This window comes from Crotalus tigris, unplaced genomic scaffold (genome assembly GCF_016545835.1).
Source record: "Crotalus tigris isolate CLP2741 ecotype Arizona unplaced genomic scaffold, ASM1654583v1 scf7180000024439.5362192, whole genome shotgun sequence".
NCBI lineage: Eukaryota > Metazoa > Chordata > Lepidosauria > Squamata > Viperidae > Crotalus > Crotalus tigris.
Window position 1 is genome coordinate 2915365 of NW_024100609.1, and position 14391 is coordinate 2929755.

A 14391-nucleotide genomic window follows, 5' to 3' on the forward strand; every position below is an offset into this window, starting at 1 on the left:
TATTTTTGCCTGCTCCTGCGAGCTGGACTGAATCAAGATGTCGTCCAGATAAAACTGTACGCGCACCGGCATCAGCCTGAGATGGGCCGCTATTACTGCTAGAATTTTGGTAAATACCCTTGGGGCTGAGGATAGACCGAAGGGTAGGGCCCTGTATTGGTAATGCCGGCCCGCGTAGGTAAATCTGAGAAATTTCCGGTATCTGGGATGGATGGGGATATGCAGGTACGCCTCCGTGAGATCTATTGAGGACAGGAGGTCGCCCTTCCTGACACTGGCTAGGATGGATTTCAAGGATTGCATCTTGAACCTCCTGTAATTCACGTAATAATTCAGGCCCTTTAGGTCCAATATTGCTCTCCACCCTCCTGATGTCTTTGGGATCACAAAGAGGATGGAATAAAATCCTCTTCCTTCCTCTCCTTTTGGTACCTTCTCTATGGCCTGAATTGACAGGTGGTGTGCGATGGCCGAGGTAACCAACCTTGCCTTGTGTGCCTTTCTGGAGATGGGATATCTGATGAACCGGTTTGGTGGGGGAGAACAAAAGTCTAAGGTCAGGCCATGCCTGATCGTCTCCAAGACCCAGACGTCGGTAGTGGTCTGCTCCCAGACTTCGATGAAATTGCCTAACCGACCCCCTATGGGAGTGTCCTGCCTGGCGTCACTTGGCGCGTTTAAAGGATCGGCCTCCCGATCCTCTAAAGGGACGTCTGGACTGGAACTGGCCTCTGGCTCCCATGTTTTGGCGATCCTGGGGACGATCCTGCCTCGAGTAGAAGGATCGTGAGCCTCTAGGCCAGTCCCAGGATTGCCCTGATCGAAAGGGCTGTCTCCAGTCCCAGGAGTTGCTTGGGCGGAAACTTTGCCTCCGGAACTCCTGACTGCTTCTTCTGTCTAATTTCTTTGATGGATGGACTAGAATTTTTCTCTTATCCCTGCTCTCGCTTACATATGGATCCAGGATGGATCCAAATAATGATGACCCACTGTACTTGGACGTCGAAAGACGCCACTTGGCCTTCAGATCTGTCTTCCAATTTTTGAGCCACAGTAGTCTACGAGAGGCCACTGTGGCCGCAATAGATCTTGCCGCATACTTGGTTGCGTGCAGTGAGGCGTCAGCCATAAATTGTGAGGCGGCCAGTATCTTGGCCAAAGTTTGGTGCGCTCTGACCTGATCTGGAGGTACAGTGGTTTGCAACTCCCGCAGCCACATGATGCAGGCCCTTGCGAAGGATGATGATGTTGCTGCCTTGGCCGCCCAAGCTGCGGCCATGTGGGAACGACGGAGGGAATGTTCAAATTTCTTGTCCTCTGGTTTCAAGGCCTCCGCCATGTTTCCTGGAATCGCAGAGGTAGAAAATAATGAGATCAGGGGACTATCTACTGCAGGGGCATCTAGCATGCCCGAAAAGGAGGGAGAAACATTGAATAGTTTCCTTTCCACGCTATTGGGAGCAGGTGGAGCTGCTAGGGAGAACCATTGTTCCTCCACCGTGGTGCAGAAAACCTCCGGACAAGGGATGTATTTGTCCTGCGGGAATTTTTTGGCAAAGAGAGGGTTTGCCTCCTTGCTTGTGGACGGATTCTCCTCTTGGACTGAGGTCAAATTGACCGTAGAGACTGCCTTTATCAGAAGTGATTTGAGAAGCGCTGGATCAAAGAGGCCAGAGCTCGTTGTCTGCTCAGGGACGGTTCCCTCATCCTCTGAAAGGGGCATGTCCGTCATGTCTAGATCTAGTGATTCTCCCTCTCCTATCTGAAAGGAAGTCTCAGAAGTGTTAGTAGCTGGAGCCTTGTTTCGTCCCTTAAGGGATGGTCGAAAGGCTACTTGTCCCTTAGAAGCCATAAACTGGGAGAAGGCATCCTGCATGAATGCCTGGCATTGGGCCGACCTTATGTCCTCCTGAGCTCCGTCATTAGATGCAGCTACAGTGGGAGTATGGTCTGGTGAAGTTGCAGGTGAAGAGGAGTGGGAGGAATCTAACTGTTCGGTTTCCCCCAGAGGAGACCACGTTCTGAGAACTTCCTGGGGAGTTGGTTCTGTAGTGGGCGCCACCAATGGGACAAGGGAAACCACGTTTGTCCCATTGGAACTGGTTTTCTGGGCCCTGGCAAATTGTCTTTCTAGAGCCAAATGTCTCCTCAAGGCCTCTCGCTCAGCTGTTTTGGATGGTCCCCTTTGGGTAAGGTGCGTTGTTTTAGCCTTCTTCTTCCCCTCCACCTCGGACTCAGAGGATCTGCGTTTTTGCTGTTGTTGTGGGGGGGCAATTGGGGGATCTTCATAGCTGAACACGAGACATTGTCTGCCATTGTGGCCAGGTACCCCGAGTAGGCAATACCTGGAGTGGGGAAAAAAACTTACGCAGATCAGTTGCAGATAATTGGGGCCTACAAGCCCTCTTCTGCACAGAAAACAATGGCCGGACAGACAGGCTCCTTGGACAGAAAGGAACCTGTAGGCCAGTGACTAAAGGCCACAGTAAGGAACAGTTATCCAGAGTTCAAATTCTCCTCACTCCTTTCCACCAAAGTCAATGGACCGGGATGTCCAGACCTAATAGAGGGGCACTTGTAGAAGTGAAAATATTTTCCCCAATATGTGGCTGGGATGACAGACCACGAGTTGTAAGAAGGTGAGTTCACTCTTTCTTCCCCTCTCTTTCCTTCTTTCTTATTTCTATATCTACTTGTTTATTTAATTAAACTCTTTTTTTTTAAAGTTATATAATCTATAAGGTAAAACTCCGGATGGTAGAACCACCTAAAATGGAGGATTGAACTCTAACAGCCAAAATGGCGTCCAACCGAAGGCCACGCCTTCCAACAGTTAAGTGACAGTGGAGCCACGAGGCTCAAAATGGCGAACTAACGGCTGAGGTAATTTTCCCAGAGGCCCAGAAAGGCGCGAATCCTGCGCTGGGCACCCCCCCCGGAACCCCGTGGGTATCCTGAAGTAACAGGGAGGGTCGCGGAGCCGACGAAGGGAAGGCCTGTGTCTTATTTATCTTGCCTCCCTGTAACGTCGTTAGATGAAAGGCGGCTCCGGCGGCCTTTCGGGCTTTGAAGTCTGCGCCCTTCAGCTGATTGGGGCAAGCGGCGCGGCGGCTCTGACGGCCGATCGGGCTCCTATCTCTTGCGCCCTTCAGCTGATTTGGGGCGAACCGGAACGCGGCGAGTGCTCCGAAGAAAATCAGCTCGATCCCCCTGGGTAGGGCCTATAGACCCTGGGGATACTCTCACCACTCCGTCGATCGATCAGGGAACGGAGATCCGTCACCAGCTCGGAGCCCCGAGCCAGTAGTTGTAGGTGGATTCTCTGCGAGTACTGGCTAATTTAGATCTTACAGAGAGGGGAAGAGTCTTATCTAAGGCTGAATTTAGTTGAATTTTTCAGGAGCAAATTTTTTTGACTGCTAACTGGCTTCGAGACTGAGTCAAAAACTGGGGTCACGCCCAAAGGAAGGGTGTGGCCAAAGTTTTTACCCAGTCTGCCGGGCAGGAAGGCTGTCATAGAACCTATCCATTGGACTCTACAGCCATCCTGCTGGAGAAAAGCGCTAACTTACTGTCAAGTTGAGGAAGTGAGTGGCCGGGAGGCCGCTGCGGCACTGAACTCCTGCGCCCGTCAGTTGGTGACCCCCGGACCCACGCCCGTCAGCTGGGAGGTCTGGCAGCGGTTCTGACCAGTGAGGAAGGCGAAGGGGAGGCGGCGGTGCGGTGTGCGAGTCCCCGCCTACCTGTGAATGTCGGGCCCACAGGGCTCAACAGGAACTAATCATTTATCAATTCCCTTAATATATTTTCAAGGTAAAATTATGAAACAAAGAATTGGTTGGGAAAGTTTTATCAAATGTTACACTATGATCCCCATATATTACATCCTGCTTTAATTTTTTTCTAAACCACAGATATTCTGGTGTTACAGGGTTTACGGTGTTCAACTAGACAGTACCAATTTAACAATTGCACTCTTTGTTTAATATAAACTGAATTATAACCATAAGATAAAGAGGCCATCTTAAGCACCTTTTCACACTAATTCTATAACTGATCCACCTTTACTAGTGATGCCCTGTGAAATTATTTCTATAGGATTAGAATTTTTATTGGGAAGCTGCAGCTTTAATAGGAATTCCATGTATATTTTGTGAAGGTTGCTGCAGAATGTACTCATCCTAAAGAGCAAAATTAAATCAAAACATTTGGCTCTAGAAAGGATGACTTTTAATATTTAAAAAAAGTTTTCAGAGGGCTTTCCTTTAACCACTGTTTTTAATCAGGGAAACCAACTATGATTTAATATTAGCAATGCTTTTCATTCTCTATTGTACAAACCTGATATACTAAGAAAACCCTCCAGACAGTGAGGTGCTTATTGCAGTTCGTTCTTTTGACTTCAGGCAGTGGGGTTTTCTGCTTCCATTTCTCATTTTGTCCCTCAGAATCCAAAGCTTATTTTTGAGTGATACTTTAAATATAATATACTAAACATGAAAATACTATTTAGAAACATTACTTTTCAGTAGATAGAGGGTTTAAGGCAATGCAAGATTTTTTCCTTCTGGTATTCCAGATTGATACAACCATTTCCCACCCCCCATAAGTTCCTAGGGATTTACAATGTACATTCAGCATAGTGGCACGCTGATGACGTACGTAGTTGGTCTTGAGTGCCCACTGAAATAATCGTAATATTTCCATATAAGGCGTGATCCACAGGAATATGGCACAGGAGTGGTTAATTAGCTTTGCTTTCATCTTACTAGTATATTCCCTAGAGATATAGCATTCTTTTCTTACTAACCATCCTTTCAGACAAATATAACCCCCTTTTTAAAAGGTGCTATAAATGGTCTTGAAAATATAAAATATAGCATCTATAGCATCTGTAATCATTGTTTTGTTGCTGTATTTCTGGATGTGATTTCTCTTCTTTGATTGAAGCTATTTGCCACAGAATAACTATTATATCCCGTAATTCTTTTTTCCTTTCCTTCTTCTTGCTGTTTGGACCATGAAGACTGGATGCTTTCTTGCTCTTTATTTTGTATTTGAGTTCTTTTCATTGGAAACATCAGCACTAAAATGCAGGCAATATGGAGGGAGAAATACCAGGAACTAATGCAAAGAGACAGAAAGCAAGAGCTTTGATCATTACATGATATTTCAACACTTCTATATCTACTTATCAGAAAACTAGCAGTACAAGGCAAACCCCCCCCCCTCTCTCTGTGTGTGTGTGTGTGTGTAGAAATTATTTGGCTATCTCAGATTGTAGTTTAAGTCCTGAAGATAATATATAGCTTATTATCCTTCTCCCCTGTCAAAACTGAGAAAGCCTAGCCATTTTCTAATGCCAGGAACACCATCATGTGGTTATAATATACAAATGGAACAGAGGGAAAATATGTGGTTCAGAGGACTGAACTTGCTCATTGGAAATCCCTTATAGAGTTTTTGAAAGTACTTATTCCTCTAGTGTTTTTTCAGTTTTTCCACAGTGTTCCATTTTATTTGTTTGTATGTTCGTTTTATTTAAAGGAAATCTGTGATTTTATGTTAATTTCCTAAATCTCAATCAGCCACCAAACATCACATAAAATTCTAGCCATTGAAATTGAAAAATGGATTACAGTATCGCTTTCTCAACTGTCGGCACGTGCAAATAGCTTCTCTTCCATTTAAAGTGGCATTTTTAAAAAAGGACAAAGGATCAGCTTACCTGTAAAATATGTAGGAGGGTTTTATAGAAAGGAGTACAAATGGCACAACTGTGTAACTTATTGCTATTTGAGTTGTGATCCATGTCATGATATCATAACATAACTTAATGGCTGGAGAATCAAGAAAATAATTTCTAATGTTCTTTCTAATCTAAATTTAAAGAGAGATACATTTAATTAGTAAGTAAACTTTTTTATAGAACAGGTAATATCTAGATAGATCTTACAAAAAGCTACATCTAAAGGCAGCTAAATAAAAAGACAACATTACCTCAGCCAAATTACTTGAGAGACACAATGTTTGTAAATTTCAATATAAACTGACCTAATAAATCCTTCCTGTACAATATGTGGATTAAATCATAACTAATCTTGAGATTGAATACTTCTCTGAAATCTGTGCTGCATTTTCAACTCAAAAAAATTACCACAATGCTTTTTAAATATGGGGTTTGAGAACTAATACTTAAAAAATAATTTCTTAAAAAAGTATGCTTAAAATATGTGTTACCATTTGTATATGGAAATTTTTTTTGTAAAATAATGCAGAAACAAAATAAAATGGACAGACCAATAAACACATATGAAAAGTAGAAACTTGTTGAAAGTATAAAAAATTTGGTTGGGAAATTGTTTGTTTATTGTTACCATCATATTTGCAAACAGTCTCTGTCATTATGCCTGTCCTGTGGAACAGCATAGCCTTCAACATTCAGTTAGTCCCAATCTTACTGGTCTATGTGTAAGATATTGAAGATCTTTTTCTGCCCTGAGGCATGAAGTCATTATTAAGGAATTAATCAGACAGATGCATGAAGAGCTTTAGGCACAAAGTGTTGTTAGTTCATTTGATATCTTTATTTAACTTGATGTTAACTGCCTAGAGTTACATCTGTGATAGCCCTATAAATTGAATATGTAAATAATCAAGTATAGGTAGTCCTCAACTTACAACAGTTCATTTAGGGACCATTCAAAGTTACAACAGCACTGAAAAAAGTGACTTATGACTGTTTTTCATACTTACGATCTTTGTAGCATCCTCATGATCATGTGATCAACATTTGGATGCTTGGCAACTGACTCATACTTATCACCGTTGCTGTGTCCCAAGGTCACGTGATGACCTTTTGCAACCTTTTGACAAGCAAAATCAATGGGGAAGCCAGATTCACTTAGTAACCGGGTCACTAACTTATCAACTGCAGTTATTCACTTAACAACTGGGGCAAGAAAGGCCATAAAATGGGGCAAAACTCATTTAACAAATGTCTCACTTAACAACAGAAATTTTGGGCTCAGTTGTGGTCATAAGTTGAGGACTACGTGTAATGCCATAAAGCAATTTAATGATTTTCAAAAGTCTTTTTTATTATAAAGTAGGGCTTCTTATTGTTTTTATAAATAACTAATCTAAAAATTTTAAAGTAAACACTAATAAGTGTTGAATTCATACAACTAATTAAAAAAAAGAGCACAACTACTTTTTAACTGGTAAATAAGGGATACGTACCGTTCGTGCTGCAAGTGTCATTAGCACCCCTGTTAAGAAAGTTAAATAATATCCAGGATATACCCCATGCCAAATGGCTGATAAGATAAAGGTTTGTATTGTTGGACTGAAAGAGGCTCGCTCATAGCATACTCTGAAAATAAAAAATATAATAATAAAGCATTTTTGCAACACTAAGGCCTGCCAAAAATAACGTATTTTAAAGAAATCCTTGAAAGTTCCAAGCTGCATTCAAGACAATCAATCCTGCCAAATTTACAAATTATTAAGAAACAGACTGAGTTATCATTCAAAGTATAAAATGGTCTTTAAGAAGTGATTTTTCCATAAAATAAAAATCATTGGAAATTTAAAGTTAACTAGACAATCCATGCCCCAATGTGTCATCTTTTCAGAAATATTTGCTCACCTAAATAGAGAAACGGAATGACCATGGGTGGGCAAAAAAGCAGTGGGAGTGGAAGCAACTACTGACTTCCTGTCAGCTTCCCCACTGAATTTCCTTGTGAGAAGCTGACAAGAAGCATCAGAAATCTTCCTTCCTTCCTTCCTTCCTTCCTTCCTTCCTTCCTTCCTTCCTTCCTTCCTTCCTTCCTTCCTTCCTTCCTTCCCCTCCCTCCAATTCCTGCATTTACTGTGCTTGTGGGAAGCTTGCAGAGAGAAAGTCTGGAGGCCATCAGAAACTTGCAAGTCCAAGGCCAAAATACTGGCAAATGGCTGCTTCTAGGTGGGGCAGGGAGTGCAGGAATGTGCAGGAGTGCGGATCAGGAATGGTATGTGGGGTGCACAAGAGTGCTGCCGGTTTGAGAAGCATGTGCAGATGTATGCCAGAGATGCTGCTTGAGACTGCTGTTTGATGCCAATTAGGGAGGGTGCTTGGGAATGCTTTATAGGTGCTGCAGAGATCTGGGAAAACATGCGGGGGGGGGGGAGCATACGGAGTGGAAACACTGTATGGGAATGCTCAAGAAGTGCAGAGCAACATCAAAACAGCAATAAACTTCCCCAAATTTCCTTCTCTCAGGAGTCATTGGTCCCAGATTTTTTATTTATATACTATATATATTTAATTTGCATCCTGTTTTTATTATTTTTACAAAACCCAGGGCAGCAAACACATCCAAGACACTTTTCTCCTCCTATTTTAGACACATTCTGTAAGATGGCCCATCCAAATTGCCTTGGTTCAGAAACTGGATCGTTTTGCCCAGTTAAAGCTCATGACAAGAGTTTTAGTAGCATATAGATATAATACTAAGAGAATAACAATCAGTAGTAAACTATATCATCACGACTAAATAATGTCCTAGAATCAGGCATGTCAAACTGCCAGCCTGCGGACTGGATGCATCATACTGAAACTGCGCCCACCCCATTGCCAGCAATGGGGAAAAAGTTGTGATACGTCGCGCAACATCACAAGACGTCGTGAGTTTGACATGCCTGTCCTAGATGATAAGGTAAGCAAAATTCAGAATTTCTCCCCATTTGTCTCTTGTCCACTGCCGAAACACCACCCCAGAAAGTCAGGTGGTCTTGACGAGCAAGATAGAATGAGATGCTGAGACTGCTGGAAGAGGAATTGCCTCAGTCAAGACCATATATTTACCCTACATTGTTAGGAAGGTTCCTTGACCATTAATAAATTCTTGGATACAAAAATTGCAGAATGCTGGAAGAGAAATAAAACATTTCTACTATGCATTTAGGGTCTAAGACCATTATTCCAATGCAGAACTTCCAAAACCAAGGAATCTGGCAAAATGTGCTTCCTGAAAATGGCATACTGTTACACCAATTCTAGCAACTTTGTGATTAGAGAACTGGGACCCAAAGGGAGCTAGATTCTGAGGGATTTCTAGAGATTCCAGCTCTGATTTATAGCCATATACCAGCCTTAGTCTTCCAGAAGCAAAGGAAAAGGACAATGGATAAGCAAACAGAATAGATTCAGGGTAAACCTTTATTATTAACACTATTATCCCCAAATCTTTTGGGATAACTTGGTAATACTGAATTATCAGCAACAGAATAATAGTTAATATTCTATATCAGCTTCTGAGAGTACTTTTGATTACAATGGGATGTACATCAACCAACCAACCAACCAACCAACCAACCAACCAACCAACCAACCAACCCAACCAACCAACCAATGTACCTTTTGAGCCAAAGTGCTGTCTGAATATTCCAGTTATCAAGAAACATCTTGAAACTCGTTGAAAACTGTAATATAAATGCAACATTGTATTATTTCAGAAAAGCAAATATAAACTCTATATCCCAATGAGATGGGCAACATAATTTACTTCAGGGTCTTTGGCAACTGCCTTAAATCGGTTTTTTAAAACAATATTCTCACAGAGTATTCTTTAGCAAGATTTACTAATACATGGGTGTCAAACTCGATCACGTCACATGACGTATCGTGATGTACCGCGACGTTTTTTGCCTCTGCAGAGCCAGGGTGGGCGTAGCCTGTGCGTGATGCATCCGGCCCATGGGCTGCCAGTTTGACACTCCTGCACTAATAGGAAAGGGATTTGGTAACAAGAATTTCAGCAACTGGACAACTTCCCATTTTAAATCAAGTTATCCCAATTTATTATGGCAGATAATTTTTTTAGTTATTTATTTCTAACAACTCTCCAGTATTCCAGGGACAATGCAGCAATAATAGAGAAATTTATCTCTATAGCTATCTACATAGCTACATTTAATATCTTTATCAGGCTATGAACCAAACATGTATTGCATTCTTTCCAATAAGAGGTCACATTCATTCACACAGTATGTTGTATACTCTATATTAGGGGTGTCAAACTCGCAATGTCACATGACATGTCACGACTTTTTTGCCATTGCTGGCAATGGGGTGGGCACGGTTTCGCTATAATGCATCCAGCCCACGGACCAGCAGTTTGATACCCCTGCTCTATATAATATAGTTTGTAATTATAGGTATTAAAGTGGTATTAATACCACTTTACAATGCCTTGGTAAGGCCACACTTGGAATACTGCATCAGTTTTGGTCACCACAATGTAAAAAAGATGTTGAGCCTCTAGAAAGAGTACAGAGAAGAGCAACCAAGATGATTAGGGGACTGGAGGCTAAAACATATAAGGAAAGGCTGCTGGAATTGGGTATGTCTAGTTTAATGAAGAGAAGGACGAGAGGGGACATGATAGCAGTGTTCCAATATCTCAGGGGCTGCCACAAAGTGGGAGTCAAGCTATTTTCCAAGGCGCCTGGAGGCAGGACAAGAAGCAATGGATGGAAACTAACCAAGGAGAGAAGCAACTTAGAACTAAGGAGAAACTTCCTGACAGAACAATTAACCAGTGGAACAACCTGCCTCCAGAAGTGGTAAATGCTCCAACACTGGAAGTTTTTAAGAAGAGACTGGATAGCCATTTGTCTGAAATGGTATAGGGTTACCTGCCTGAGTAGGGGGTTGGACTAGATCACCTCCAAGGTCCCTTCCAACTTTATCATCATCATCATCATCATTATTATGAAATCTTATCTAGTGTAGGAAGGTGAAATATACAGTTGAGAAAACAATGAATAAAGGCTAGAGAATGTGACTTGTGGTAGGACATGATCTTGACTATTACTAACTCCTGAGAAGTCTATACATTAATTTAACATCTGTCTCCAACAGATTAGAAGCAGCTTGAAACAATAATAGCAAGTGTGCACATACAGTAAAGGGAGAATTTTCTTGCTCATATTAAGTTCATTTTATTACTGTAACATATTACAACAAAGCAATACTATACATAGTATGTAAATAATATCCCCATTTGGAAAGTGATGAACTAACCTCTATATGTAGAATTCGTAGATTTGAAATCAAATCCCAGTGTGGGACTCCATTTTTATCATAGCCTCTAAAGCCAAATCCAGCTGCATTATTAATTGCCTCTGCTGCAAAAAAAGTCAGGAATTGTAGAAAGCTATAAAAATATTACATATGATAGCATTTCTTTTCACACAGAACTTTAAAAAAGTATATCTTGCAACTACTGTCGAAGCTATCACTAAACATCAAATACCAGCAAAACTCAATTTCTCACTATTTCTACAATATATAACACAAATTATTAAAAAGTACATTTCAAATTTAATGTTTTAAAAATAATACAATTGTTTATTTTCCTAAATCTAAAGCCAGATTAGAATCCACACTTATATATTTTATATCAGTGCCCCCCCCAAACATTTTGAGCACCAGGGACTGGTTCCGTGGAGAGAGGTTTTTCCGTGAACCAGAAGGGGCGTGGTTTCAAATGTTGACTGCATCCCCCACTACTTATTTGCATGCCGCAGTGTCAGTTCACGGACCGGGGTTTGGAACCCCTGTTTTATAGGCTTCTCAGTACAATATGGATGTTGGCAATATTTCATATTAAAAGTAAATTGTAAAACTATTAAAAATTCTTTTCCTAGAAGTTACGATAATTGAAAGTGTTAAATCATATGATTCATATGACCACTGGATTTTTAAAAAGAGAAAATACCCTTTAAATAAATAATCACCAATGTTTACCCAATAATAGGGTAGCATAGTTTTTTGTTTCTTTCTATGTTTTACTACCCTAAGTACAAATACAACAGGTCTCATTCAACTATGGTAGTTATTTAGAATGCCTGCTATGATGCTTCTGAGTCCTAATGGCCCTACTGCAAATATATATAATTATATTAAAAAATATATTTATTAAAATTGATTTGAAATTTAAATTAATTGTTAAATAATTAAAAATAATAAAAGTTAATCCTCTTTTTAATATATATATATATAATCCAGCAGCTCTTTTATTTCAAGAATTATACCGAAAATCTATTGCCATTTTCCAAAATTATGAGCACAACATTGATTTAAAGATAATAAGGGGGGGATCAGATTAAGATACAGATAGCTGAGGACAGCAGCAAGATCCACCAGTGTTGAACTTAAATATGATCTATTATAGCCTTTGACTCATTTGCCATTCCACAAAGTGGTTTAAAAATGGATTTCAAAGTCAGCTATAAAGAATTTCCTGCAGTCTATTTAAATGCTATAAATTAAGATTATCAAAACAACTTAAGTAAACATTTTTGGATTAAATTTAAACAAAACAAATACAACTTTTAATATTTCATTAACAATTAATTATTGGGTTACACCGAGATTAAAATGGAAATCATCATTTCCATCAAAGGTATCCAAGCAATCAACATAAAGAATGAATGGTATCATGAGCAATCTTTCCCTAAGATATTCTGCTTAGCTACCACACTATCACAAATCATACTTGTATGTTTAAATCTGAGCTCAAAACACCAATAAAACACTTTATTCTCCATTAAAAAAACTAATGCTTCTACAGTGTAAGAATTCCTTTGAATATAGTTCTTCCTTGCCCCACAAGGGGGCAAACTATTAAACTAATTCTTTCAGCATTCTGTTATAAAACTTTAAAAGGAACACTCCCAAACTTCTTACCCAAAGTCCATGCAAAATAATACTTCGGCCTGGCAGCCATTAGTGACAGGTATAGGTAGATAATCTTTGTAGGAAATGATGCGGTTGCTCTGAATTGGTCATCAATGTTGTATTCTACAGGGAAAGTTTTGCTAACAGTCATATGAAATAATAAGGATAGTCCACACACTACAAGTTTCTGCCCCACGGCTATCTGAAACATGCAAGATATAAGACATTGTGAGCATCCTTTATACAGAAATCTTTCAAAAATATTTATTTATAACTGATTTAACATATGAAGTGTATTGCTCTTGCATGATTAAAATAAAATAGACTTTCAGGGGTGGGTAATGATGGCCCTTTTATGACATGTGGACTTCAACTCCACGCTGGCTCAGGAAGTCTGGCAGTTGAAGTCCACAAGTCATAAAAGGGGCCATAGTTCCCCACCTCTGCTTTAAACCCTACCTTTCCAATATCAAATTAAGACAGGGAGGGTGAACTAATTGGCTAAAAAGGAAAAAAAAAAATTTACTGACTTGCAAGAGTGTCAAAGGAAAGAGAACAGGAGAAACAGGGCCTAATCCTTTGGAAGACATGGCACTCAACTGTGTGCTAATAGAAATAATATAGCTTCCTTAGCTCTCTTCTAGATAAGCACATATTTAAAAACCTGGCACCAAGGAAGTTGGAAATAAATATAATCTTTAGCATCATAATTGCCATGATTAATGAGGAGGTTGTTTGCTTTGGGATTTTTTTAAATTATTATTATTTCTAGTCTTAACGCAGGAGTCTGTTTTTAGAGGCCATTTTGGATTTCTTGTACATATTAGGGATGCATAAAACTGACCTATTAGGGAATGGGGCATTCTGTTGTTGAAATTGATTAGTTTTGCATATTCCTTAATCATATCATAAAACATAAAGCTGCATAACATGCAACCAGAGATTATATTCTTCAACCTTTTACAAGACTACCTTATACCTTTAAAAAAAAAAAGTTCTGAGCTATGCATATGATACAGAAAATAATTTATAGTCCATTATATATCAGCAATAGGTAATCATTTTAACCCATTTAATTTGGAATTATGTGACCATATATTAGCATTCAATCCATATAACCACAGGATAAAATTTAAAAATCAAGTATGGCCTATAGATATATCAATCAACATGATGTGCAATTGTTTGGTAAATATAATAGTGCTTTAAAAATATTTCTTGACAACTGAATGTAAGTATGCTAAAAGTATAACTTTAACTCTTAAAGCTTTCTGGAATTTTATTAGCATCCTGACACTGGTTCTTTATTGTTATTATTTTTTACTCTTGCTACACTAGTTAATTTTGTTATTGTTGATATTTCTGCATGTCTATGTAGGTTGTGATTTGGTTAATTACTATATACGGTTTTATCTCCTTGTCCTGTGCAAACAGCATGATGCAAATTTATGCATATCTTATCAAAAATAAATCTCAATTGCTTAGTCTGATTTAATGCTAAATACTGTATGTACACATAAAGTTGCAATCTCAATATGTTTAATTAGCAGCTTGCAATACGCTCTCAGATTCTATGTATTTGAAATATATTAAGAGAAGGTTATGCAGCTTGGCTATATAACTGCAAAGAAAGCAATTTAAGAAAGAAACAAAAAACAACA

The 14391-nt window shown here is 39.6% G+C and overlaps 1 protein-coding gene across 3 annotated transcripts in view; it reads right to left on the minus strand.

The window, feature by feature from the left end:
* Window positions 1-3837: 3837 nt before the first annotated feature.
* The window catches only part of MBOAT2 (membrane bound O-acyltransferase domain containing 2), a 90120-nt gene continuing 79566 nt past the window's right edge, over window positions 3838-14391 (minus strand). For all 3 annotated transcript variants that reach the window (XM_039331863.1, XM_039331864.1, XM_039331865.1), the window contains exons 8-13: window positions 12740-12932; window positions 11072-11175; window positions 9404-9468; window positions 7243-7375; window positions 5729-5880; window positions 3838-5124 (exon numbers count right to left, since the gene is read on the minus strand). In XM_039331863.1, coding sequence (XP_039187797.1) covers window positions 4899-5124; window positions 5729-5880; window positions 7243-7375; window positions 9404-9468; window positions 11072-11175; window positions 12740-12932 — 873 coding nt within the window. In that variant the 3' untranslated portion in view covers window positions 3838-4898. The remainder of the gene's footprint in view (window positions 5125-5728; window positions 5881-7242; window positions 7376-9403; window positions 9469-11071; window positions 11176-12739; window positions 12933-14391) is intronic.